Genomic DNA, 24020 nt, shown 5'->3' on the forward strand with positions numbered 1-24020 from the left:
ACAAAGAAGAGGGAGTCAAGCTATTCTCCAAGGCACCTGAGGACAGAACAAGAAGCAATGGGTGGAAACTAATCAAGGAGAGAAGCAACTTAGAACTGAGGAGAAACTTCCTGACAGTTAGAACAATGAATCAGTGGAACAGAAGTTGCCTCCAGAAGTTGTGAATGCCCCAACACTGGAAGTCTTTAAGAAGATGTTGGATAGCCATTTGTCTGGAACGGTATAGGGTTTCCTGCCTAGGCAAGGGGTTGGACTAGAAGACCTCCAAGGTCCCTTCCAACTCTACTATTGTATATTGTATAAATTTTCAGGTAACACAAAATCGGATGAGGTCGTTTTTATCCTAAAAGTAACCTAAAAGTAAAAAAAAGTAAAGTATGGGATTCCATGAGAGACAAAACAACCCAAAATAGTACACTAAGGCAGCCCTAGGACATTTTCTAAGGTAGAGTAGAAAGGATGGGAAGGCATTAGGGCTTATTTTAAGACACTCTCCTTAGAGCCTGTTTATGATCTGGGGGACTCATCGCTCTGCCTCTTGATTAAGAAATCCTGGAATTAAATAATGAAATGCCAATTGAAAAAGTTTGATAACCTCTAGTATAAATGTCCCAAAGGTGCTTTTTCAAGAGGCAACTGGACTTTCTGATTTTTCTTTGAAGACGTTTCACTTCTCCTCCCAGAAGCTTCTTCTGTTCAGAAATGAAAAAGGCACCTACCTTGAAAAGTTGCCTTTTTTTAAAAAAAAAAAAGCATCTTTGGGACCATCAGAAGCTTCCCCATTATCCATGCCCTCTGTTAGAATTAAGAGATTAGAAGGGACCTTGTAGGTCATCCAGTCCAACCCCCCCCCCCCCAATCCAAGTGTTTCCCACTGTACCACTTCTGACAAATGGCAGTCCAATCTCTTCTTGAAAGCTCCCAGTGATGAAGCTCCCACAACTTCTGACGGCAACTTCTGTTCCATTGGTTGATTGCTTTCACTGTCAGAAAATGTCTCCTGATTTCCAGGTTAAATCTCTCCTTGCTCAGTTTCCATCCATTATTCCTTGTGTGGCCTTCAGGTGCTTTGGAAAACAGCTTGACCCTTTCCTCTCTGTTGCAGCCCCTCAAATATTGGAAGACTAAAACATATGAGGAACGGTTGCAGGAACTGGGTATGTCTAGTTTAATAGAAAGAAGGACTAGGGGAGACATGATAGCAGTCTTCCAATATCTCAGGGGTTTCCACAAAGAAGAGGGAGTCAAACTATTCTCCAAGGCACCTGAGGGTAGAACAAGAAGCAATGGGTGGAAACTAATCAAAGAGAGAAGCAACTTAGAACTGAGGAGAAATTTCCTGACAGTGAGAACAATTAATCAGTGGAACAGAAGTTGCCTCCAAAGGTTGTGAATGCCCCAACACTGGAAGTCTTTAAGAAGATGTTGGATAGCCATTTGTCTGGAACGGTATAAGGTTCCCTGCCTAGGGAGGGGGTTGGACTAGAAGACCTCCAAGGTCCCTTCCAACTCTACTATTGTATTGTATTGTATTGTATTGTAAGACTGCTCTCATGTCTCCCCTAGTCCTTCTTTTCATTAAAGTAGACATGCCCAGTTCCTGCAACCATTCATCGTATGTTTTAGCCTCTAATCATCTTGATTGCTCTCTGCACGTGAGTAAGTCTCCTCCTAAATACATAAGGGAATAAATTGGTTCCCCAAATTGGAATTTCCATTGCTAAGCAATGCAGGATTTAAAGCATGATGTCAAATGAGCGCATGGCTTAGCAGTGGAAATGCCTGTAATCCTGGCTGCTCTTGGAACCCCAGGATGGCATGGGTCAATTGGGGGGGGGGGGATGGGAGGCAGACAGGCACTACTATGGTATGCTGGCTAGGGAATTCCAGGAACTGGGAATCCACGCAACCCAGGATAATGAGGTTAATGAGGAAACACTGTTCTAAATTGCTGCCCCCCCCCCCAATACCAACCCTTTTGTACTTCAGAGGTCACCAGACCTGGGGGTGGGGGGGGGAAAGTCCTGTAGATGGGAGACCACCAGGAAAGAACTAAATGGAGAAGATCCTGAACGCTACTTCTCTGGCCGCTAAGACGTGGCTGTTGTTTCCCTGGCAACCAAGCTTGACTTTTAATAAAGCATGATGCTTTTTGCCACTTTCATCAAGCATCAGCGATGACGGCAGCCTATTTCTGCTGCTCTTCCCCTCGCACTATTTCCAGGTGGCGAATATCCAGAGGGAGAGCAAAGCATCAATGGTTGGGCATCGTTTGCCACCGCTTAGGTCTCACCTGGTGGTGTTTTTTTTTTTTTTTGCAGCCCGGAGAACGGTCTCTCCGCATCTTCCCTCCCCCACTAGCACTTCCAACAGGCAGCTGAGGAGGCGCTGGAGATCCCTGGCAGAGCCAGCAGGGATTGCAGACAATAACCACTAGGGGGCTACCCATGCAAAAAAAAAAAACCCAGGAGAATGGGCAGCCCCGCTATCAGAAGGAGCCGGCGCGTGCACTGGATAAATTGCCAACAGCTGCCGAAATAGAGGCACAATACAGGGGAATTGGAATCAGAATAGATCTGGAAGGGACCTTGGAGGTCTTCTAGTCCACCCCCATGCTCAAGCAGGAGATCTTATACCATTTCAGACACATGACTATCCAGTCTCTTCTTAAAATCCTCCAGTGACGGAGCGCCCACAACTTCTGGTGGCAAGCTGTTCCACTGGTTTATTGTCCTCACTTGCTAGACAGTTCTCCTTAATTCCAGATTGCTTCTCTCCTTGATTAGAATAGAATAGAATACCAGAGTTGGAAGGGACCTTGGAGGTCTTCCAGTCCAACCCCCTGCTTAGACAGAAAAACCTACACCACTTCAGACAAAGGGTTATCCAATCTCTTCTTAAAAACTTCCAGTGTTGGAGAATTCACAACTTCAAGTTGCTCCACTGATTAATTGTTCTAACTGTCAGGAAATTCCTCCTTAGTTCTAGGTTGCTTCTCTCCTTGATTAGTTTCCACCCATTGCTTCTTGTCCTCCCCTCGGGTGCTTTCGGGAATAGCTTGACTTCCTTTTCTTTGGGGCAGCCCCTGAGATATTTGGGACAATGGATTCGTTTCCACTCATTGTCCCCAAGGTGCTTTTTCAGGAGGCAACTGGACATTTGTTTTTTCTTGTGAAGAGGTTTCGCTTCTCATCCAAGAAGCTTCTTCAGCTCTTGACAGGATAATGGGGAATGGAAGGATTGATATTCCTTGCCGACAGCTGGTCATTTGCATCCTTTAAGGGTCGTTGAAGCACTTGGGAGGTTTATCTGTGTCCTCAGGGCCACTTGTGTGGTGCTCCTGGTTCTTGTAGTCTGGAGCACTACTCTACTACAGCACTACACTACCAGGAGCACCAACTCAGGTGGCCCTGAGGGCACAAATAAACCTCCAAGTGCTTCAAAGACCCTCTAAAAGGATGCAAATGACCAGCTGTCTGCAAGGAATTTCATCCTTCCATTCCCCACTATCCTGTCAGAGCTGAAGAAGCTTCTTGGATGAGAAGTGAAACCTCTTCACAAGAAAAAACAAATGTCCAGTTGCCTCCTGAAAAAGCACCTTTGGACGATTGAGAATCCCTACAGACTTTCAATCCATTGTTTCTTGTCCTGCCTTTGAGTGCTTTAGAAAATGTGTGATGCTCCCTCCCTTCTTTGTTGCAGCTCCTCAAATAGTGGACAACTGCTATCATGTCCCCCTTGGTCCTTCTTTTCTCTAGACTGCCCATGGCCAGTTCCTGCAACCGTCCATTGCATGCTTTAGTCTCCAGGCCTCTGATCACCTTAGCTGCTCTTCTTTGCACTTTTCCCTCAACGTCCTTTTTGCTCACAATAGAATCCCTGATGCCACCAGGCTTGAGATTTTGGGCTTGGACAATCTAGAACTACGCCAATTGAGATCTAACCTCAATCGTAGTACGCAAAATTGTCCTACCTGTCAATGACTTCTTCAGCTTCAACCGCAATAACACACGGGCAAACAATCAATACAAACTCAAGGTAAACCACTCCAAACTCGATTGCAGAAAATACGACTTTAGCAACAGAGTGGTCGACGCCTGGAATGCTCTACCCGACTCTGTGGTTACATCCTCAAACCACCGGTAACTTTAACTTTAAACGGTCTAGCGTGGACCTCACCCCGCTCCTAAGAGGTCCGTAAAGGGGGCATGCATAAGCGCACCAGCGTGCCTACCATCCCTGTCCTACTGTCCCCAATTATTCGTACCCATTTCCTGCGTTCACATCCATGTTTATACTTCTACCTGTACAATTATAAGTACATTATGTACTTACCTCGTACATGTTTGACAAACTAAAGGAATAAATAAATAGAATAAATGTGATGACCCAAACTGGAAGTCTTTAAGAAGATGTTGGATAGCCATTTGTCTGAAATGGTATAGGGTTTCCTGCCTAGGCAGGGGGTTGGACTATACAATACAATACAATACAACACAACACAACACAACACACAACACAATACAATAGCAGAGTTGGAAGGGACCTTGGAGGTCTTCTAGTCCAACCCCCTGCCTAGGCAGGAAACCCTATACCGTTCCAGACAGATGGCTATCCAACATCTTCTTAAAGACTTCCAGTGTTGGGGCATTCACAACTTCTGGAGGCAACTTCTGTTCCACTGATTAATTGTCCTCACTGTCAGGAGATTTCTCCTCAGTTCTAAGTTGCTTCTCTCCTTGGTTAGTTTCCACCCATTGCTTCTTGTTCTACCCTCAGGTGACTAGAAGACCTCCAAGGTCCCTTCCAAGTCTGCTATTGCATTGTATTGCATTGGTTGCAGTATTCCAGGTGTGGCCTAACTACTAAGGTTTTACAAAGCGTAGGCGAGAGCTGCTTACTCCGGAGCCTTTAAAAAGCCCCCCCTCCCATTTTTCGACATTTTCCCAGGCAGCCTCCCTTTCCCTTGGCACCTCAGCCCCCCTAGCAAAAAGAAAACCCCTCTTGATTCGCCCAGCATTTGGAAGGAAGTGGCATTTAGGAGAAGGGGGTGGTGGTCGGGGAGAGCTAGAAAAGAAGCCCCCCAGATGCTCCTAAGGGCACGATCCCAGCTGCATCTCCCAGCTCCAGGAAGATTGCAGAGCCGGTCACAGGTTCGATTACCCAAGCGGGCATCCCCCACCCCCAATTTGTGGGGGGGGAAAGAGTTAAAGGCGATGGGCTGCAATCCCCGCCTGCAAGCCTAGGGAAGGGTCACGTGGCCCGCGAAGGATCCCCTCCCATTCCTGTCTGGGGAAGTCTGGTCGGCGTTTCCAACCGCTGGCAGGGTGGGTTTGCAGAGCCGGGCGTGCGCGCAACCCCCCCCCCCCCGCCACCCCTAACAGCTGGGCAGAGCGCTTTGACATCGCCCGGGGAGGTGACGCCGCCCCGCAAATTGCTGCACCGGCTCGCAAGAAGCGCCCAGCCCCCCCCCCCCGCGATAGGAAGGCCCGGGGGCGCCGCGTTGCAGAAGGGCACGGATCGGGGCTGCGCTACTCTGCCCGCCCACCAGAGGGCGCCGCGGATCCGCTTAAATTGGGATTTATAGGCGATCGCTTGGATTCCCGGCGGTTTCTTTCGCTCCAGCGGTCACCCGTGGTATTGCAGTGCGGTGCTTGTGCGGGCAAAGCCCAAGACCCAGATTGGTCCAAAGGCGCTCCACTCCCCGCCCCCGCCCCCCCAGTGGAAACTGGACTGTCTGGTTTTTCTTTGAAGACGTTTCGCTTCTCATCCAAGAAGCTTCTCCCAAAGGTGGTTTTTTTCGGGAGGCAACTGGACTTTCTTGGTTGTTTTTTTCCTTTTGAAGATGTTTCCCTTCTCATCTAAGAAGCTTCTTCAGTTCTGACAGGATAGTGGGGAATGGAAGGATTGATATTCCTTGCAGACAGCTGGTCGTCGGCATCCTTTTGGAGGGTCCTTGAAGCACTTGGGTCCCCTGAGTAGTGCAAATGGTTTCTGTAGTCTGCAATTCCTCCCCCCCCCCCCGGGGAAATCCGTTCCTCCTCCCACACTATTCCAAGGGTCTTCGTCCCAAATTGTATAGCTAAAAGTCCGTAGAGATTCTCAGTCACCCAGGTCGTGGTTGTCCCAAAGGTGCGTTTTTTTTCACGAGGCAACTGGATTTTCTTGTTTTTCCTTTTGAAGCCAAGAAGCTTCTTCTGCTAGGCTGGCTGACCCAGCTGGGGATTCTCCCCCCACAACCCCAGCTCGTTCTGAAAAAACGGGTTTGGCTCAACGACTGCCCTTGGGGAGATGCTCTCCAAGTGAGGGAGGAAAGTTGCTGCTCACCAAGAGATAGGGAAGCGTCTTCCCTCTTGGCCTTGAAGTCTGACTTGTGTTCCACCTTAGAATTAGGAAGCACCTGGGTTTTGTCAGGCTCTCCTCCAGAAGAACTTCTGCTGCCTGGGCTCACCCATGCTGCTTTGCTCCAATGAATTCAAATAGCTTTAGGGATCCGGGAAACTTTTGGCTCCCTTTCGCAGGTGCGTCCGAGGAGTGTCGGCATCGGAAAATGAGCACAACTGAAGTTGCAGACAGCTTCCACAGCATCCTCGCAGGAAACTCCAGGGGATTCTGGGGAGGGACCAGGACGAAGATCCTGGAAGAAGAAGAAGGTGCCCTTAATTGGGATGTCCAGCGCATCAGGGACTCTGGGTACCGGGAGGCCCAGGGGCCACGAGAGCTTTGCAGCAGACTCCACCGACTTTGCCACCAATGGCTGAAGCCCGAAAGGCACACGAAGGCTCAGATGCTGGACCTGGTGCTCCTGGAGCAGTTCCTGGCTGTCCTGCCTGCAGAGATGGAGAGCTGGGTGCGGGAGTGTGGAGCCGAGACCAGTTCCCAGGCGGTGGCCCTGGCAGAAGGCTTCCTCTTGAGCCAGGCAGAAGAGAAGCAGCAGGAAGTGCCTCAGGTGAGATCTACATGTTGGGTTGAAGGGTAGCCACAAGGGAAAACAATTAGGCTGTTGGTTTGAGCTCCGAGCTCGGCAATTTGGTCGCAATACGTTTCGTCACCATTTGAGGAGACATCGTCGGAGTTTTGAATTGTGTTCGGCGAGCACAATTCAAACCGCATTGACGATGTCTCCTCAAATGGTGACGAAACGTATTGCGACCAATTTGCCGAGTTGGAGCTCAAACCAACAGCCTAACTAGCAATCCAAATATTTGCTAATATTCCCTACACAATATTCATTAATATTCTACTACTGTTCAAACACATTTGAGGGAAAACAATATCAAATGGACAACACCTTCCTGGGCCTTAGGAGGAAATGTGTCTTCTCCTTTTCCCCTTCTGGTCTTGGCGGGCTTCGGAATTGCAGATGGCGAGTGAGTCCCCCCCACCCCTCACATTGGCTTTTTACTTTTGTCGACAGTTGCAGGGAGAGGAATCCTTTGAGGAGGTGACAAGAAGCAATGAATTCTCCAGTCCCCCAGGAGAGCTGGTTTTGGGTGGGATCTTTCAGGAGACTCAAAGTGGAGAGATCTTATCAGGTAAAAAGGAACATTTCCTCTGAAGAAAAACCCCAGCTTTTATTTTTCGTTTCACGGCAACGCCAGGGAGATACTTCTTCCACTTTATGCAATAACTCTACATGGGTAAGGTGATGCTCCACCTTTTCCTAGAATGTATTCTTGCTTTGAAAGTCCTATTTTCCCCCCACATTTTCTCCCTCACAGGGAGAAGAACCGGCTCTCTGATGTTCAGTGAAACGTCTTGTTTTTGTGGCGGAGCAGAAAAAGAAACCGAAACTCCAGCTCAGGTACGGAAAGGATCAGACTCAATTGAGCCTACCTCAATAGGATTCAAATTATCTTAGAAATATGGAGTTGGAAACCCCTCCCAAGATCAACAGTCTGTCCTATTGTATCGTGCAAGAAAACCAGCAAAACCACCCTTAAGAGGTAGTCGTGCATCCTGATACTCTGTTTCCCCTCGTTCTTCTTTCTGTCATCCCAAGTACCTTCGGCCTTTTCTCCAGGCCTGTCAAACTGGGCGCGTACGGCCCCCACGCACCTCCACAAAGGCAAAAAACATCACGTCGCGATCTGGCTGGTGACTTGATCGAGTTTAATAGCCCTGTCCTAAAGTGTGTCCTGTAATTCTTGAATAATAATAATAATAATAATAATAATAATAATAATAATAATAATAATAATAATAATAATAAAAAAATTTATTTCTTAGCCGCACCCTCTCCCGAAGGATTCGGGGCGGCGTACAATAAAACACATAAGAACAGTATGGACAATACACAAACAAAATAAACGAATACGTGTACATGGAGGAGGTAGGAAGATGAATAAAGACAGTTAAAACACAATTTAAAATCCCCTAATAAAATTCCAAAAGTCACAAAATTAAAAAACCCGTCAGGAGCAGTGTGAACGAACTATGGTTGAGCCGGGCCAGCTACTTGAAATAGGTGGGTCTTGAGCTTTATCCGGAAGGCGCGGAGGTCAGAGGTAGTCCTAATATCCGGGGGGAGGTCATTCCACAGGGCTGGGCCCGCAACAGAGAAGGCTCTACTCCTAGGCGCCGCCCCCCGACATTGTCTGGTGGACGGCACCTGGAGGAGTCCCTCTCTGTGCGAGCGAATTGGTCGCAGGGATGTATGGGGCAGGATACGATCCCGCAAGTAGCTAGGTCACCTGTGTTGCCCCTCCCTTGAACCTGCTTTTTCCTGTCAAGTCCTTCTGGCGATGTGCCTTGAAATGTTGCTAAAATAAGATAGAAAATACTAACAGATACACTCCGAAGAGGTTCCTGGGGAGAATCGTATAAATAAGCCTTGACTTACAACCAAAATAGTGTTTGCCTTTTTTATTGCAATGGCTGTTAAGCAGATGTTCCAGTTGTTGAGCAAATCAATTAACGGAACCAATTGTTTGCTACAGGGCAGGTTTTGCTGAAAAGGAGGAATAAATTCCTCTGGTTACTTGGGGTCAGTCGTTTTTTTCATGGACTGGTCTACCTCATAGGGTTGGGAAGGAATGGAACAGATGTTGCCTTGAGCTCCTGAAGGAAAGGCAGAGTATAAATGTAATATTACAGTATTGATGGCAGCTTGTTAAATCCTGGATGCGATTTCCCAGCTGTTTAATGACATTGTTTGAGGGGAGACATGATAGCAGTCTTCCAATATCTCAGGGGTTGCCACAAAGAAGAGGGAGTCAAACTATTCTCCAAAGCACCTGAGGGTAGAACAAGAAGCAACGGGTGGAAACTAATCAAGGAGAGAAGCAACTTAGAACTGAGGAGAAACTTCCTGACAGTTAGAACAATTAATCAGTGGAACAGAATTTGCCTCCAGAAGTTGTGAATGCCCCAACACTGGAAGTCTTTAAGAAGATGTTGGATAGCCATTTGTCTGAAACGGTATAGGGTTTCCTGCCTAGGCAGGGGGTTGGACTAGAAGACCTCCAAGGTCCCTTCCAACTCTACTATTGTATTGTATTGTATTGTATTGTATTGATATTGGGTAGCGTGTAGCTCTCAGGGAACTCCTCAGACCAGAGGTGGGTCGCTCCCAGTTTGGCCCGGATCAGGCAGGAACTGATAGTAGCGGTGGCAGAAGGCTCCCACCTGCCTGGACGCTTCTGTGCATGCATTGTGCACACACGCATCCACAAGCGAACCAGTAGTAAAAAAAATTGGCAATCCCAATCTCTGCCCCAGACTATTGACTAAAGATCAGACAGGAGCTCCCCAACATTTTTACTTCTCTGAGCAAGGACTGGAGGCCCTGAATTGTGGCGCGTGCAAAGCCCCCGTGCCCATTGATCGAGAAGGATGGTGCGGTTGCTTTGATCAAGTGGCATTGAAAGTGTTATAGAATTGGCTGCTGAGAAGTAGTGGGTTCTCTCCATTCTCTCCTGTTACACCATGCAGAAAATGTCCACTGGCTGTTTCTTGGAAATCCTTCCTGGCTTGTCTATAAATGGGGGTGGGGGTCTCTCTTCTTTCAGGGTCCTGTCTCTTTTGAGGAGGTGGCTGTGTATTTCACCAAAGAAGAGTGGGATCTTCTAGATTCCAACCAGAGGGCCCTCCATGGGGAAGTCATGCTGGAAAATGCTCGGAGTGTGGCCTCTCTGGGTAAGGGAGCATCTGGGTTCTGGGTTCAGATAAAGGGGGGGGGGGATATTTACTAGTTAGAAGTAATTATTCTCTCTTGCTTTCTCCAAGAACCACCCAAAGCAGAGTTTGTCTCCTGGCTGGAAGGAGAAGATCCATTCTTCTGGAATTCTGAAGGTGAGAGGTCGGTAGGAATCTACTCAATGTTTTGAGGAGGAAGTGCCCTGAAGTATCTTTCAGGTGGTGTTTAACATTGCCAAGAGAAACGGACGTTTGGAAGAACTAAAGTTTTGCCTGATGAGTCTGCCTGTTGTTCTCGCATTAATTTCTCGGCACATCGATGGCACAAGAGCTGCTCTTCTGGTGGAGCTGTTTCTCTGCTGGTTGTGGGAATGTTTTTTTTTTTTAAAGGTCTCTTAGCCTTGATAGATTTCCAAAGCAGCAGCCCCCCCCCCCCAACCTTTTGGGCACCGGTTCCGTGGATATCAGTTTTTTCCATGGATAGTAACTGGCGTGATTTTGTGTGCTGTCTGCATCCTGTGGATGGGGCTTCACTTGTTTGCACTGGAGGGAAAGTGCTTGAAAAGCAGTAGCTCTAAAGCGAGATCTTACAATACAATACAATAGCAGAGTTGGGAGGGACCTTGGAGGTCTTCTAGTCCAACCCCCTGCCTAGGCAGGAAACCCTATACCGTTTCAGACAAATGGCTATCCAACATCTTCTTAAAGACTTCCAGTGTTGAGGCATTCACAACTTCTGGAGGCAATTTCTGTTCCACTGATTAATTGTTCTAACTGTCAGGAAATTTCTCCTCAGTTCTAAGTTGCTTCTCTACTTGATTAGTTTCCACCCATTGCTTCTTGTCCTGCCCTCAGGTGCTTTGGAACATAGTTTGACTCCCTCTTCTTTGTGGAAACCCCTGAGATATTGGAAGACTGCTATCATGTCTCCCCTAGCCCTTCTTTCTCTTAAGCTAGACATACCTAGTTCCTGCAACCGTTCTTCATATGTTTTAGTCTCCAGTCCCCTAATCATCTTTGTTGCTCTTCTCTGCACTCTTTCTAGAGTCTCCACATCTTTTTTACATCGTGGCGACCAGAACTGAATGCAGTATTCCAAGTGTGGCCTTACCAAGGCATTATAAAGTGGTATTAACACTTCACGTGATCTTGATTCTATCCCTCTGTTGATGCAGCCTAGAACTGTGTTGGCTTTTTTGGCAGCTGCTGCACACTGCTGGCTCATATTTAAATGGTTGTCCACTAGAACTCCAAGATCCCTTTCACAGTTACTACTACTGAGCAAAGTACCACCTATCTTCCTAGAGAAAAAGGCCAACTCAGTTTTACAGGCAACCTGAGGAGAACGGGGCTCCTTAGCTCCAAATTAATGTAGATCGATGTTACAACATGCATTTATTGCTTGGTCTGGACCTCTGAATTCAGATGTGGTCAGTTGCAACTGAATAGAAGTCTGCTGGATAGAAGCTGGTAAAATGGAGATTTATTTATTATTTATTTATTTTATTGAACTTATTAGTCGCCCCCTCTCCCCACAGGGACTCGGGGCGACGTACAGAGCAATAATCAAGATAGCACCATATATCGTGCAGAGGAGGTAAAAATAAGTCCATAAATAAGCATACTTACAAAATTTAAAACCCCAAAAATATTAAACTCTAAGAACTTTAAAAAACAAAATTTCCCATTATAAAATGACCTGGGGTGGCAAGATTGTAACGTTATGCCAGGCCGGCTTGACAAAACAGGTAGGTCTTCAGCTTCATATGGAAGGAGCGAAGGTCGGTTGTTGTCCGGATGTCTGGGGGGAGGTCATTCCAAAGGGTAGGGCCCACCACAGAGAAGGCCCTACTCCTGGGCACCGCCCTCTGGCACTCTCTAGAGGACGGCACCCGGAGTAGCCCCTCTCTGTGTGAGCGAATGGGTCGCAGGGATGTATGGGGCAGGACGCGATCCCGCAGGTAACTGGGCCCTGTGCCATGGAGCGCTTTGAAGATGGTAACCAGTACCTTGAAGCGCACCCGGTAGGCCACAGGAAGCCAGTGCAGCTCGCGCAGGATAGGTGTTATATGGGAGAATCTCAATCTCCCCATAATAACCCGCGCGGCTGCATTGGAATGGCTCAATAGATGTTACTCTATTGAGCCATTCCAATCGTACAAAACTAAATTCACAATAAATCCTTATCAGTTATTTAATGAGCTGTTGGTGGGTGTATTTGGTTCGGAAGATGAGGAATCTACTTTATATTCTGTTACAGCAGCTTACTCTTATGCAATACAAGAGCCGCGGTGTCACAGTGGTTAGAAGGTAGTACTGCAGGCTACTTCCGCTGACTGCCGGCTACCTGCAATTTGGCAGTTCGAATCTCAACAGGCTCAACGTGGATTCAGCCTTCCGTCCTTCCGAGGTTGATAAAATGAGGACCCAGATTTTTTTGGGGGGGGGCAATGTGCTGACTCTGTAACCACTTGGAGAGGAATGTAAAGCACTGTGAAGCGCTATATAAGTCTAAGTGCTAATGCTAATATGGATTTGCAATCATCTTGGCCTGTTTTTTTTTGCCAACCATTCTTCTAACTGGACAAATTTAGACCAATGGCTGGAAGGCAACCTTTTTCCAATTGGTCCTTCCTTTTATTGCAGGTTCCCTCCCCCCCCCCACATTTCCTCATTAAGTCGTATTTTGAAAAATGATACTATGTGTACTAAATCTGTACTAAAATCAAGTGAAAATTGGACCTAAAAATATTGTCTGAACTGGCAGCATATTCAAAACCTACCTTGTTTCAGGGCACAAGAGATAAAAGTAGATAGACCTCACACATTGGGTTTGTCCCTGGAAATAGGGAGGACCTCACAACTCCTTCAGTTCTGATGATATTCAACTTCAATGGGCTTTTGCTTCATGATGTGATTATGAATGCAATAATCTATAATCAATAATAACTGAGGATCCAAAAAGATCTTGACAGACTTGAACAATGGGCCCTATCCAGTGGTGGGTTTCAAAATTTTTTAGAACCTCTTCTGTAGGTGTGGCCTGCTTTGTGGGAGTGGCTTGCCAGCCATGTGACCGGCTGGGAGTGGCCAACTTGTAAAATGTGGTGAACTCACTTAACAACGCTCTTGCTTAGCAACCAAAATGTTGGCTCCGAAACTCTGGCATATGAAGCACGCAAGTCTTAAAGCTGTCAAGTTACAAGACCCTTGCACCCCTAACCCTTTAGAAAAAAAAAACCCCAGGGGTGTTCAAACTTGACAGCTTTAAGACTTGTGGACTTCAACTCCCAGAATTCCTCCTCTCGCTCTTCAACTTGATGATGTGTGGACGGGTGGTGGGAGGGAGCTGGAACCGGTTCTAAACGGCGCTGTAGATTTGTGGAACCTCTTCTATAGAAGAGGTTAGTACTGGCAGGAACCCACCCCTGGCCCTATCCAACAAAATGAAATTTAATGTGGAGAAAAGCAAGGTATTACACCTGGTCAGGAAAAAACAAAGGTACATGTACAGATTAGAAGAAGCCTGGCTCAAGAACGGTAACTGTGAGAGGGACCTTGGGAGTCAGCGGTGTGTGACAGTAGCAAAAAAAAGCTAACGCAAACTTTGGTTGTACAAAACAAAGGCATAGACTCAAAATCACATGAAGTATTAGTACAGCTTTGTAAAGTCTTAGTAAGACCACACTTGGAATACTGCATCCAGTTTTGGTCACATTACGAAAAAGATGTTGAGACTTTGGAAAAAGTGCAAATAGCAACCAAGACGATTAAAGGTCTGGAGACTAAAACATATGAAGAACGGTTGTGGGACTTGGGGGGGGGGGACGGGACGGGACATAATAGCAATGTTCCAATATTTGAAGGGCTGCCACAAAGAAGGAGGGATTGGTTTATTTTCCAAAGCATCAGAGGTCCGGGCAAGAAACAAAGGATGGGAACTAATCAAAGAGAGAAGCAACCTGGAATTAGGGGCAAACTTCCTACTAGTGATGACAATTAACCAGCGGAACAGCTTGCCACCAGAAGTTATGGGTGCTTCGTCACTGGAGGTTTTTAAGAAGAAACTAGACAGTCACTTGTCTGGAATGGTATAGGATCTCCTCCTTGAGCAGGAGCTGGACTAGAAGACCTCCAAAGTTGTTTCCAGCTCCATTCTGATTCTAATCCCTGGCTATTCTCCATATTATGCATTTTTTATTCTTACCCGCTGCCTGAAAGCTATATGTTTGTGTAGAATACAAACACTGTAAAATAATAAACCTAGAAAAGCTGCAGGGAGCATGAAAATGCAGAAATATACATGCAGCCAAGAAGTTTCTTCTCTAGTGATCGTCTCCATTTTTGCTTTAAATTTCTATTTTTTTCTCTCTCTCTCTCTCCAGCAGGTGGTGGCCAGGAAACCAGGAAGCGCATGGAGCCCCCTCTGAAATACCTCCATCGTAATTTGCTTTCAAATCCATGCGCAGGGGAGAAACCCTACAAATGCTTTGAATGTGGAAAGAGCTTTAGTATGAGTAGCCACCTGCTTTCTCACCAGAGGACTCATGCGGGGAAAAAGTCCTATAAGTGCTTGGAGTGTGGAAAGAGTTTCACGCAGAACTTCAGCCTGACGGTCCATCAAAGAACTCATACCGGGGAAAAACCTTACGAATGCGCGGACTGCGGGAAGTGCTTCAGCCGCAGCCAGCATCTCATTCAGCACAGAAGCATCCACACGGGGGAGAAACCATTTCAATGCACCGACTGTGGGAAGCGCTTCAGCCGCAGCCAGCATCTTGCCCAACATCGAAGTATCCACACCGGAGAGAAACCGTACAAATGCACGGAGTGTGGAAGACGCTTCAGCAATAGCGGAAGTCTAAATACCCACCAGAGAACTCATACAGGGGAGAAACCCTATAAATGCCTCGAGTGTGGGAAGAGCTTCAGCAAGAGCAGTAACCTCACGGCCCATAAGCGGATCCACACAGGGGAGAAGCCATATCAATGCATGGAGTGCGGGAAAAGCTTCAGCAAGAGAGGCAACCTTTATAAACATCAGACGATCCACACAGGAGAAAAACCTTACACCTGCATGGAATGCGGGAAGAGTTTCCGGATGAGCGGGAACTTTTATAAGCATCAGAGAATCCACACAGGAGAGAAACCCTACGAATGCCTGGAGTGTAGGAAGCGCTTTGCCCTTAGGCACCAATTGACTTCACACCAAAGAACCCATGCTGTTGAGAACCCATTCCAATGCTTAGCGTGCGGCAAGGACTTTAAGCATAGTGAGCAACTTATTCAGCATGAAACCACCCACACGGCATCCAGGCAAAATGGAGACGTGGTTGGAGAAACTTCAGCTGCCTTTGAGAGCTCCTGTTTCTCTTTGTATCCTGACAATTGTTTAATCTCCTTTATTTGGTCCGGAAACCGGCGATAAGTATTGTCTCTTAGAATGAGGCAGGCAACGGGAAGCCACCCATAACAGAACTACAGAAAGTAAATTACCTTCTATGGTTGATCTGGGATCTCACCCAGAAAGGCTTCTAGAAGGTTCTGTGTGACAGACGTGTGATATGAAATATCAACTCGGACATGAATAAGAATTTGAAAGGATTCATCTTTCCACAGATATTTATGGGTGGAGCCAGGAATGCCACACCCACCGGCATTATCATGCAAATGATGCCTGTGATATCAGTGTGGGTTCTAATGTTGCCTTTTCTCCTCCCCGTTGCATTTAATGTACTTTGATGAATTACAATAACTTCCTTATGTTCATTTTCAAAGATCTTCTGAAGCCTGCTCAAGATAACAGAAAAGTTTAAACAGGATCCATCCAAAATTCAGTTCTGGTCGCCACGATGTAGAAAAGACACAGAGACTCTAGAAAGAGTGCAGAGAAGAGCAACAAAGATGATTAGGGGACTGGAGGCTAAAACATGGGAAGAACGGTTGCAGGAACTGGGTATGTCTAGTTTAATAGAAAGAAGGACTAAGGGAGACATGATAGCAGTCTTCCAATATCTCAGGGGTTGCCACAAAGAAGAGGGAGTCAAACTATTCTCCAAGGCACCTGAAGGTAGAACAAGAAGCAATGGGTGGAAACTAATCAAGGAGAGAAGCAACTTAGAACTGAGGGGAAATTTCCTGACAGTGAGAACAATTAATCAGTGGAACAGAAGTTGCCTCCAGAAGTTGTGAATGCCCCAACACTGGAAGTCTTTAAGAAGATGTTGGCTAGCCATCTGTCTGAAACGGTATAGGGTTTCCTGCCTAGGCAGGGGGTTGGACTAGAAGACCTCCAAGGTCCCTTCCAACTTTACTATTGTATTGTATTGTATTATTGATAACAGAAATGTTTAAACAGGATCCATCCAAAATCTCTTAGAATGATACCAAACAGGTAATAGGCAGACCTGTTCAAATGACATCCTTTGGGCAGAAGGAGAAAAATCTGAATTATATTCTTGTCCCTGCAACTTTCACCATCCAACAATCTTGAGATTTTCTTCCAGATGGCAAAGGTTTTATTATCTACTAGGGTTGAAACCTCTTTGGGAGAGGCTTACTCATGAGCCACTCTTAATCTGACACCAGTTCATAAAATGTCAACAGTTATTTTTTCTGATCTCTTTAACTGGACCTCTCATTCAGCCGACTTGTCTCTGAAAGTCCTCAAAAGTTACTTAAGACTTGTTACAGGTTTACTGTAGTCTTGTTATTTCTGTAGTGATGTAAATCTTTTTTTACAGCGTTTCCTGGCATTGCAGATGTATAATTTAAATGTTTTCCCGCTTTATGGTGGTTTCTTTTTAAACAAGTATTTTATTGCAGCGGTGAAATAATTTTGCCACCTTTCTGGGCTTAGTAGGAGACTGTAGATAAAGAAGTGCCAAGAATGTTGTTAACGTCACCGAAATAAGGATTTTTAAAACTTTTTTCATCCTCTCCCAATACCTCCAGCCTTCCAGTATTTTTAAATTTAGAGGCTGGGTGACTTCAGCACAGTTTTAGGAGTCTAACATTTAGAAAACAAGAAGGATGATGTGTGTCCAGAGAAGCCCTCATGGACCTCAAAAATGCAAATGAGAAATCTAAGCATATTTTCTTGCTGTCTGTCGGTCCCAAACTGTATGTTGGTAGTTTGTAATCACAGATGACTGGGTCTGCATAATCATGGCAAGTTCAGCCATTCCCCAAGCTGCCACAAAGAAGGAAGGGAGGCTTTCTTTTTTTAATCCAAACAAAATATTTTTTTGAAAGAAAAAAAATATATGCATATTGCTTGATTCATGATGGAATTGCCATGGACAATTTCAGGGAGATTCTCTGCCTCCTGCCCATATCAATTTGGATTAATTTACATCACCTATCTGTGCTGCTGAAGAAGCGTATGGAAATGGAAAAGGACATAGAGACCGCATTCCTAGAGAAGGCCCAGTTTTGCAGCATCTCTTGAGACTTTGCTTTGATTTTAGAAATTTAAGTAACTTCCAGCGTGAAAGATTCTATCCTGTTTGGTTGGGTGGAGTTAGTTCAACCTCGGGATGTGCCAAATGAAATGTTTTAGTCTAGATAAACAAAATAGGTTTATTTTGAATGCCAACTGGAAAACCTCTTTTAACTAAATCAGGGGTGTCCAAACTTGAGAACTTTAAGACTTGTGGACTTCAATTCCCAGAATTCCCCAGCCAGCATGGCTGGCTGGGGAATTCTGGGAGTTGAAGTCCACAAGTCTTAAAGTTCTCAAGTTTGGACACCCCTGAACTAAATGTATTCATGATGAATTTAAGAGTGAAAAAGCTACAGAAATCAGGAAAGATGAAGGAAGGAAGGTCATATGAGATACACTGTGTTGAGAACTGCTCACGGGAGAGAATGCGATGAGGGCAGCCACATTGCATTCAGCATATAGCATTGCTCTAGAATCCCTTATATTTTATCTTAGACCAAACTAGAACCATCAATGATGTTTTTGTTGAATTATGGCCAACACAAAAAGTTGGATTGTTTTGGGTTCCAAACCAAATACAGTTTCTGTTTTATGTCAGTCCTGATTGAGTCTCTTGAGATCTAAATCGGATTTGATTTTAAAGTGTATGTTGTAGAGAGAGAGCTTCTCTTTTTAAACTTTTCTTTGCTTTTATCACTCTCATATGATGAATTGTTATACCCTTTTTTTCAATTAGAGTTCGTGAAGAATACATTTTTGGTTTTTGGTTCTTAATATTTATGGTAATTATTTATTGTAAGCTTCCTTTGTAATAAAAAGTTGAAAGGAATATAGCTGCCTTCTGAATATTTACAGATGTTAGCTACGGTAAGTTGAAAAAGGGGAAGGGTCAACTGGCATGGCCCTTTTTCCTTTTTCCCATTCTTCCAATGGGAAATAAATTTTACTGTCAAGGCAAGGACGTATTTCTTGGAAAAAAGACAGGGATGATGCTATTTTAGTTGGAAAGTCCTATTTGATCTGTTGATCAAGATTTACCCATTGAAGTGGAGTTGCTGTTTGATGACCCAGTCTTTAATTGGAAAAGAAGAAAGAAAGAAAGAAGAAAGAAAGAAAGAAAGAAAGAAAGAAAGAAAAGAAAGAAAGAAAGAAAGAAAGAAAGAAAAAACAACCAGTAGCAAGATGGATACAACAGTGAATGCACCTTTGATATGGTTAAAAGGCCAAGTTGAAGACAGATCTTCCTGGAGAAAATCCTTGTGGTCAACTCAAGATTCAACATAGATTTGGTGGCACGTAATTAACATTTGATTGGTAAATCAACTCAGAATACATTATCTTGCTCTGAGTGTTTCAAGCAAGTAGATATTTGGTTTCAACATTTATATTTGAATGTTTCCCATATAATTAAATTCAATTCCAATTTTGGATGATTTTCTAAATTGCAGTATCCCTAAACACTACCTCTAAGCCACCAAAACTGTTTTCTAGCTCTGTAAACAAGAAAATCCTTCCAGATTTAATGTGTGTGAATGTGTTTCTTCAGTAAACTCTGCTTGTCATTATTTTTAGTATGGTGTTTTTCTCTTTATCTGTATTGCTGTTAATATCTGTGATACATTTTATAAATTCTCCTAAAAGTTCATTTAAACCAGGGATTAACTCAAAATTCCACTGAAGCACAAATTGTGTATTATGGCACAGGAGGCAGTCAAAACAAATATAGTGGGAAGAAACACATTTTCTTTGAATTTGCAAACAGAAAATGACCTATTTAATTTTAACGGGAATTGATCAGAATTTGTTTGCGCTCTCGACACTCAGAAGTTACTTTGGTGATGGAATAGAATAGAATTCTTTATTGGCCAAATGTGATTGGACACACAAGGAATTCAGTCTCAAATGTGAAAACTTTTCTAGACCATTTCGCTGAATTCATGAGCTGTAGGCTATTTTGTTCTTCCCTCACCAAAGATGAAAAGTGCATGTAATGATAAAAAAAAACTTTTTGCAGAAATAAAATATGATTAGATTAGAAGATAGCAAGAGCATTTATATACCGCGTTAATTAAGATACAGTTGAAGTCTGCAGATGTTAGTAATTTGAATTCCCAACTACTGGTTCTGAGCAAAGGAGGACACTTTTGAGTCTGTAAAGCATGACTTGTATTGTAGATTATACAATATTGTTGGCAAGGGAGTCAGAAGAATCTTTAATGGATGGGAATTTAATTTGGAAATGCCCACCTGTAATATCCTACGTCCTGCAAGATCTATAGGAGAGCGCAGCAAAATGATTTAGGGTGCATGTCTACAAAGAACTGGTACTCAGTAATGTGTGCTCTTACTATACAGAGAAGAGGAAAAAAACAATTTGATGGGAAGGAATCAGGTGATATGGATGTTTCTTTGGCTCTCCAATACAGGGACTATAAGTGACCTGGATTTAATAGACTCAAAAGCCGTAAAACCTTGGTCATTTAGATAGAATCTAAATAAAGAATAAAATAATAACATAATTAAAAAGTCCAACCTTCTGCTTAGGCAGGAAACCTTATACTAGAAGAACATCAAATTTGGCAATTTTAAGACTTGTGGACTTCAACTCCCGAGTTGAAGTCCACAAGTCTTTTTTTTTTTAAACAAAGTTTTATTGGTTTTTTGGTGTTTTGCAAAAGGAAAAGGTATGGGGAAAGTTACAAATTGTGGCAGCCGCAAACTGCGGTAGGTATACGCCCCCTCCAGACTCATGGTGTACATTTGCATAGCATTCAAATATTACATAATAACATATAGTCAGTGTGGTAAATTCATAAGTAATTTCAATCAATTTATGTCATGTGGATTTTCTTACTTATTTGTGTGATCTGAGCTTTCTTGATGTCGCCCCATCTCCCCCTGTTGGCAGTGCTCTGGCCCCTCCCGTGTCTTGTGCATCTACTGGAATATCTTCTGGTTTTTCTAGGAGTAATTTATTTTTTTCCATAAAGGCCTGCGCCTCTATGGGTGTATTAATTCTGACCCTTGTCTCCTCCCAGAATATTAACATACCTTCAGGCAGCAACCAATGAAACCACACCCCCTTCTGGTATAATTTATTCGCCAGTTGCGAATAATATTTTCTTTTCTCCCTCACTTTCTTGGGGATCTGTTTCAGTATGGTTATCTCCTTATCTTTGTATATCAGGGCTTGTCCCCTTTGTGTATTCAGAATTTCATCTCTTGTGCAAGTCCACAAGTCTTAAAGTTGCCAAGTTTGGGGACTCCTGCCTTATACCATTTCAGACAAATGGCTATCCAACATCTTCTTAAAAACTTTCAGTGTTGGAGCATTCACAACTTTTGGAGGCATGTTGTTCCACTGATTAATTGTTCTGTCAGGAAATGCATCTTTAGTTCTAGGTTGCTTCTCTCTTTGATTAGCTTCATTCCATTGCTTCTTGTTCTACCCTCAGGTGCCTTTAAACTTGGAGAATAGCTTGACTGGACTCCCTCTTCTTTGTGGCAACCCGTCAGATATCAGAACACTGATGCAGAAAAGATGTGGAGACTCTAGAAAGAGTGCAGAGAAGAGCAACAAAGAGGATTAGGGGATTGGAGGCTAAAACATAGGAAGAACGGTTGCAGGAACTGGGTATGCTTAGCTTAAGAGAAAGAAGGACTAGGGGAGACATGATAGCAGTCTTCCAATATCTCAGAGGTTGCCACAAAGAAGAGGGAGTCAAACTATTCTCCAAGGCACCTGAGGGTAGAACAAGAAGCAATGGGTGGAAACTAATCCAGGAGAGAAGCAACTTAGAACTGAGGAGAAATTTCCTGACAGTTAGAACAATTAATCAGTGGATCAGAAGTTGCCTCCAGAAGTTGTGAATGCCCCAACACTGGAAGTCTTTAAGAAGATGTTGGATCGCTATTCGTCTGAAACGGTATAGGGTTTCCTGCCTAGGCAGGGGGTCGGACTAGAAGACCTCCAAGGTCCCTTCCAACTCTACTATTGTATTATATTACTGCTATCGTATCACCCCTAGTCCTTTTCATTAAACTAGACATACCCAGTTCCAGCAACTGTTCTTTATATATTTTCGCCTCCAGTCCCCTAATCATCTTTGTTGCTCTTCTCTGCACTTTTTCTAGTCTCAACCTCTTTTTTTACACTGTGGCAACCAGAACGATGCAGTATTCCAATTGTGGCCTTACTAAGGCCTTATAAAGTACAATAATGCAATAGCAGAGTTGGAAGGGACCTTGGAGGTCTTTTAGTCCAACCCCCTGCCTAGGCAGTGGTATTAACACTTCACATGGTCTTTAGTTAGGTTTTTGTACCAGAAGGGAGCCGTTTATTTTAATAAAGGAAAGCTTCCCAACAAAACTATAAATTACAAAATGCCTTCAACTCGTTCAGAAATTAAGAAAATCATTTTCTAGTTTAACTCTCCATTTTCTGTAGGCCCTATCTACTAAATTCCTTAAAATCCAACCTCACTATATTCTCCTACCTTTCCATTTGATAGCTCCATATTTGCTTATGGTAGACTTCTCCAATTCTGTCATCTTAATGATTCCGTGTCTCAATGGTCGCTCTTTTCCCCACCGAGCTCAATTTTTAAAAATCTTTTTTAAAGTTTTTGTGTTCTAGTTTTGTTTGGTTTAATCTTATCTTTCTTCGCCTTTTCTGCCGGGTTCTTCCCGACCCACAACTGCTCCTGAGGGAAACTTTCCCCTCAGACCGGTTCTGAGGGAAGCCAAAAAGCGCCTCTCCCTCCCGTGTTTTCTCAGCTGCTGCCTCTTTCCTGGCTGCCTCTCCTGAATTTAATTTAATTTAATTTAATTTAAATTTCACTCTTTTCTTGAATCTGGACTTTGGGTCACTTCCTTCAGCCTTTCTCTCAGGAGCCTCGAGCGGCAGAGCTCACAAACGGCCACCGCAGCTTCTTCCCACCTTCTTGCCTCCTGCCCAACGGTTCTTTTTGATTGGCAGCTGGGTCGTCCTGACGCCGGAGGCGGGCCAAGAAGGGAGGAGAGCGGAGAGGTGGCTTAGAACCTGCGGCGTCCATCTGCCTGTCCTTTCACAGGCGACTCTAGCCTACAGGGATAAAGGTGCTTTTTAAAGAGGCAACCTGACTTTCTGGTAAAATTGTGAAATTAATCTTATTCTTTGATTGAGAAGAAGCAGAAAGTCCAGTTGCGTGTTGGAAAAGCACATTTGGGGCAACCATGACAAGAAAGAAGGGAGGGAGGGAGGGAGGGAGAGAGAGAGAGAAAGAAAGAAAGAAAGAAAGAAAGAAAGAAAGAAAGAAAGAAAGAAAGAGAAAGAAGATAGAAAGAAAAAGAGAAAGGAAAAGAAAGAAAGAAACTGTAGGAAGTTAGCACCCACCCCTCTCCTAGAAAAATGAAATATCCTGGGAACTATTGAAAAGGCAGAATATTATATTTCCCTGGATAAGAAATGGAGAAACATGTTTTTAGGCAGGAAACAGACTCACTCTTAATAGCCCCCATCTTTGTGAATGAGCCATTAAAAAAAAAGCCTGAGCTAGTCTACATAACAAAGATAGGATTAGCCTTCTACAGAAACTCACCAATTGGCATCTGGGAACTCAACCAAGCTTAGGGCTCAAAAAAAAAAGGCACACAACCTACAGAGTTAGCTAAGACCGCTCCCACCCCGCCCCTGGAAGTCTAACAACCAATCAGAATACATTTCTTACACAGGAACAGAGAACAGAGAGGTCGGGCCAAATAGAGTGTAAAAAATCCAGGAGCTTTCTCTTTTCTTCTTCACCCGACATCTGGAATCGTGTGTTCCCCTTTTTCTGTTCAGGAACTCAAGCTATGTGATTCTGTTCACCATTAAAACCATCTTTCCAAGCAGCCTCCATGTTTCCAGTCTCTTTTTCCCCACTTGGAACTGAAGCCAGAAGGACGTTTCTTCCAAGAAAACAAACAAACCAGTTTCACTCTGGGACAAAGAAAACGGCATGGATGCTCCTATGCCAGGGGTGTCCAAACTTGGGAACTTTAAGACTTGTGGACTTCAACTCCCAGAATTCCCCAGCCAGAATTCTGGGAGTTGAAGTCCACAAGTCTTAAAGTTCCCAAGTTTGGACACCCCTGTCCTATGCAGTCAACAAGAGTTGAGTTTTATTTTCAAGAGGTCTTCCATACTTGTATGAGTTTCATTTGAAGGCTGTTGGCTAATCAAGCTTTCAGCTAATCATTTTTTTAATAGGATATCTAGAAAATCACGTTTTGGTTATTTCTGTTCCATTGATGCCCATTATCTACTTTTGAATTGATGAGAAGGCTGATCCAGTCACACACCAAATGAGCATCCAAGTTTAATTACTGCAATAAGATATATCAATAAATAACATTATGTATATTAACCGCTGCTAGGATTGCCTTTGCACAAATTTGGAAACAAAAAACTACACATATA

At 44.2% G+C, this 24020-nt stretch overlaps 1 protein-coding gene across 1 annotated transcript in view; it reads left to right on the forward strand.

Annotated features, from left to right (window-relative positions):
• LOC309382534 (uncharacterized protein) overlaps positions 1-15571 on the forward strand; it is a gene marked incomplete at its 5' end in the record, with an annotated part of 16011 nt that extends 440 nt beyond the window's left edge. The window contains 6 exons of the mRNA XM_081934153.1: positions 6522-6949; positions 7418-7535; positions 7722-7804; positions 10011-10137; positions 10228-10293; positions 14523-15571. Of these exons, the coding sequence (XP_081790279.1) occupies positions 6522-6949; positions 7418-7535; positions 7722-7804; positions 10011-10137; positions 10228-10293; positions 14523-15565 (1865 nt within the window). The 3' untranslated portion in view covers positions 15566-15571. The remainder of the gene's footprint in view (positions 1-6521; positions 6950-7417; positions 7536-7721; positions 7805-10010; positions 10138-10227; positions 10294-14522) is intronic.
• Between the last annotated feature and the right edge of the window lie 8449 nt (positions 15572-24020).

This window comes from Natrix helvetica (assembly GCF_964273705.1).
Source record: "Natrix helvetica genome assembly, chromosome: 1".
NCBI lineage: Eukaryota > Metazoa > Chordata > Lepidosauria > Squamata > Natricidae > Natrix > Natrix helvetica.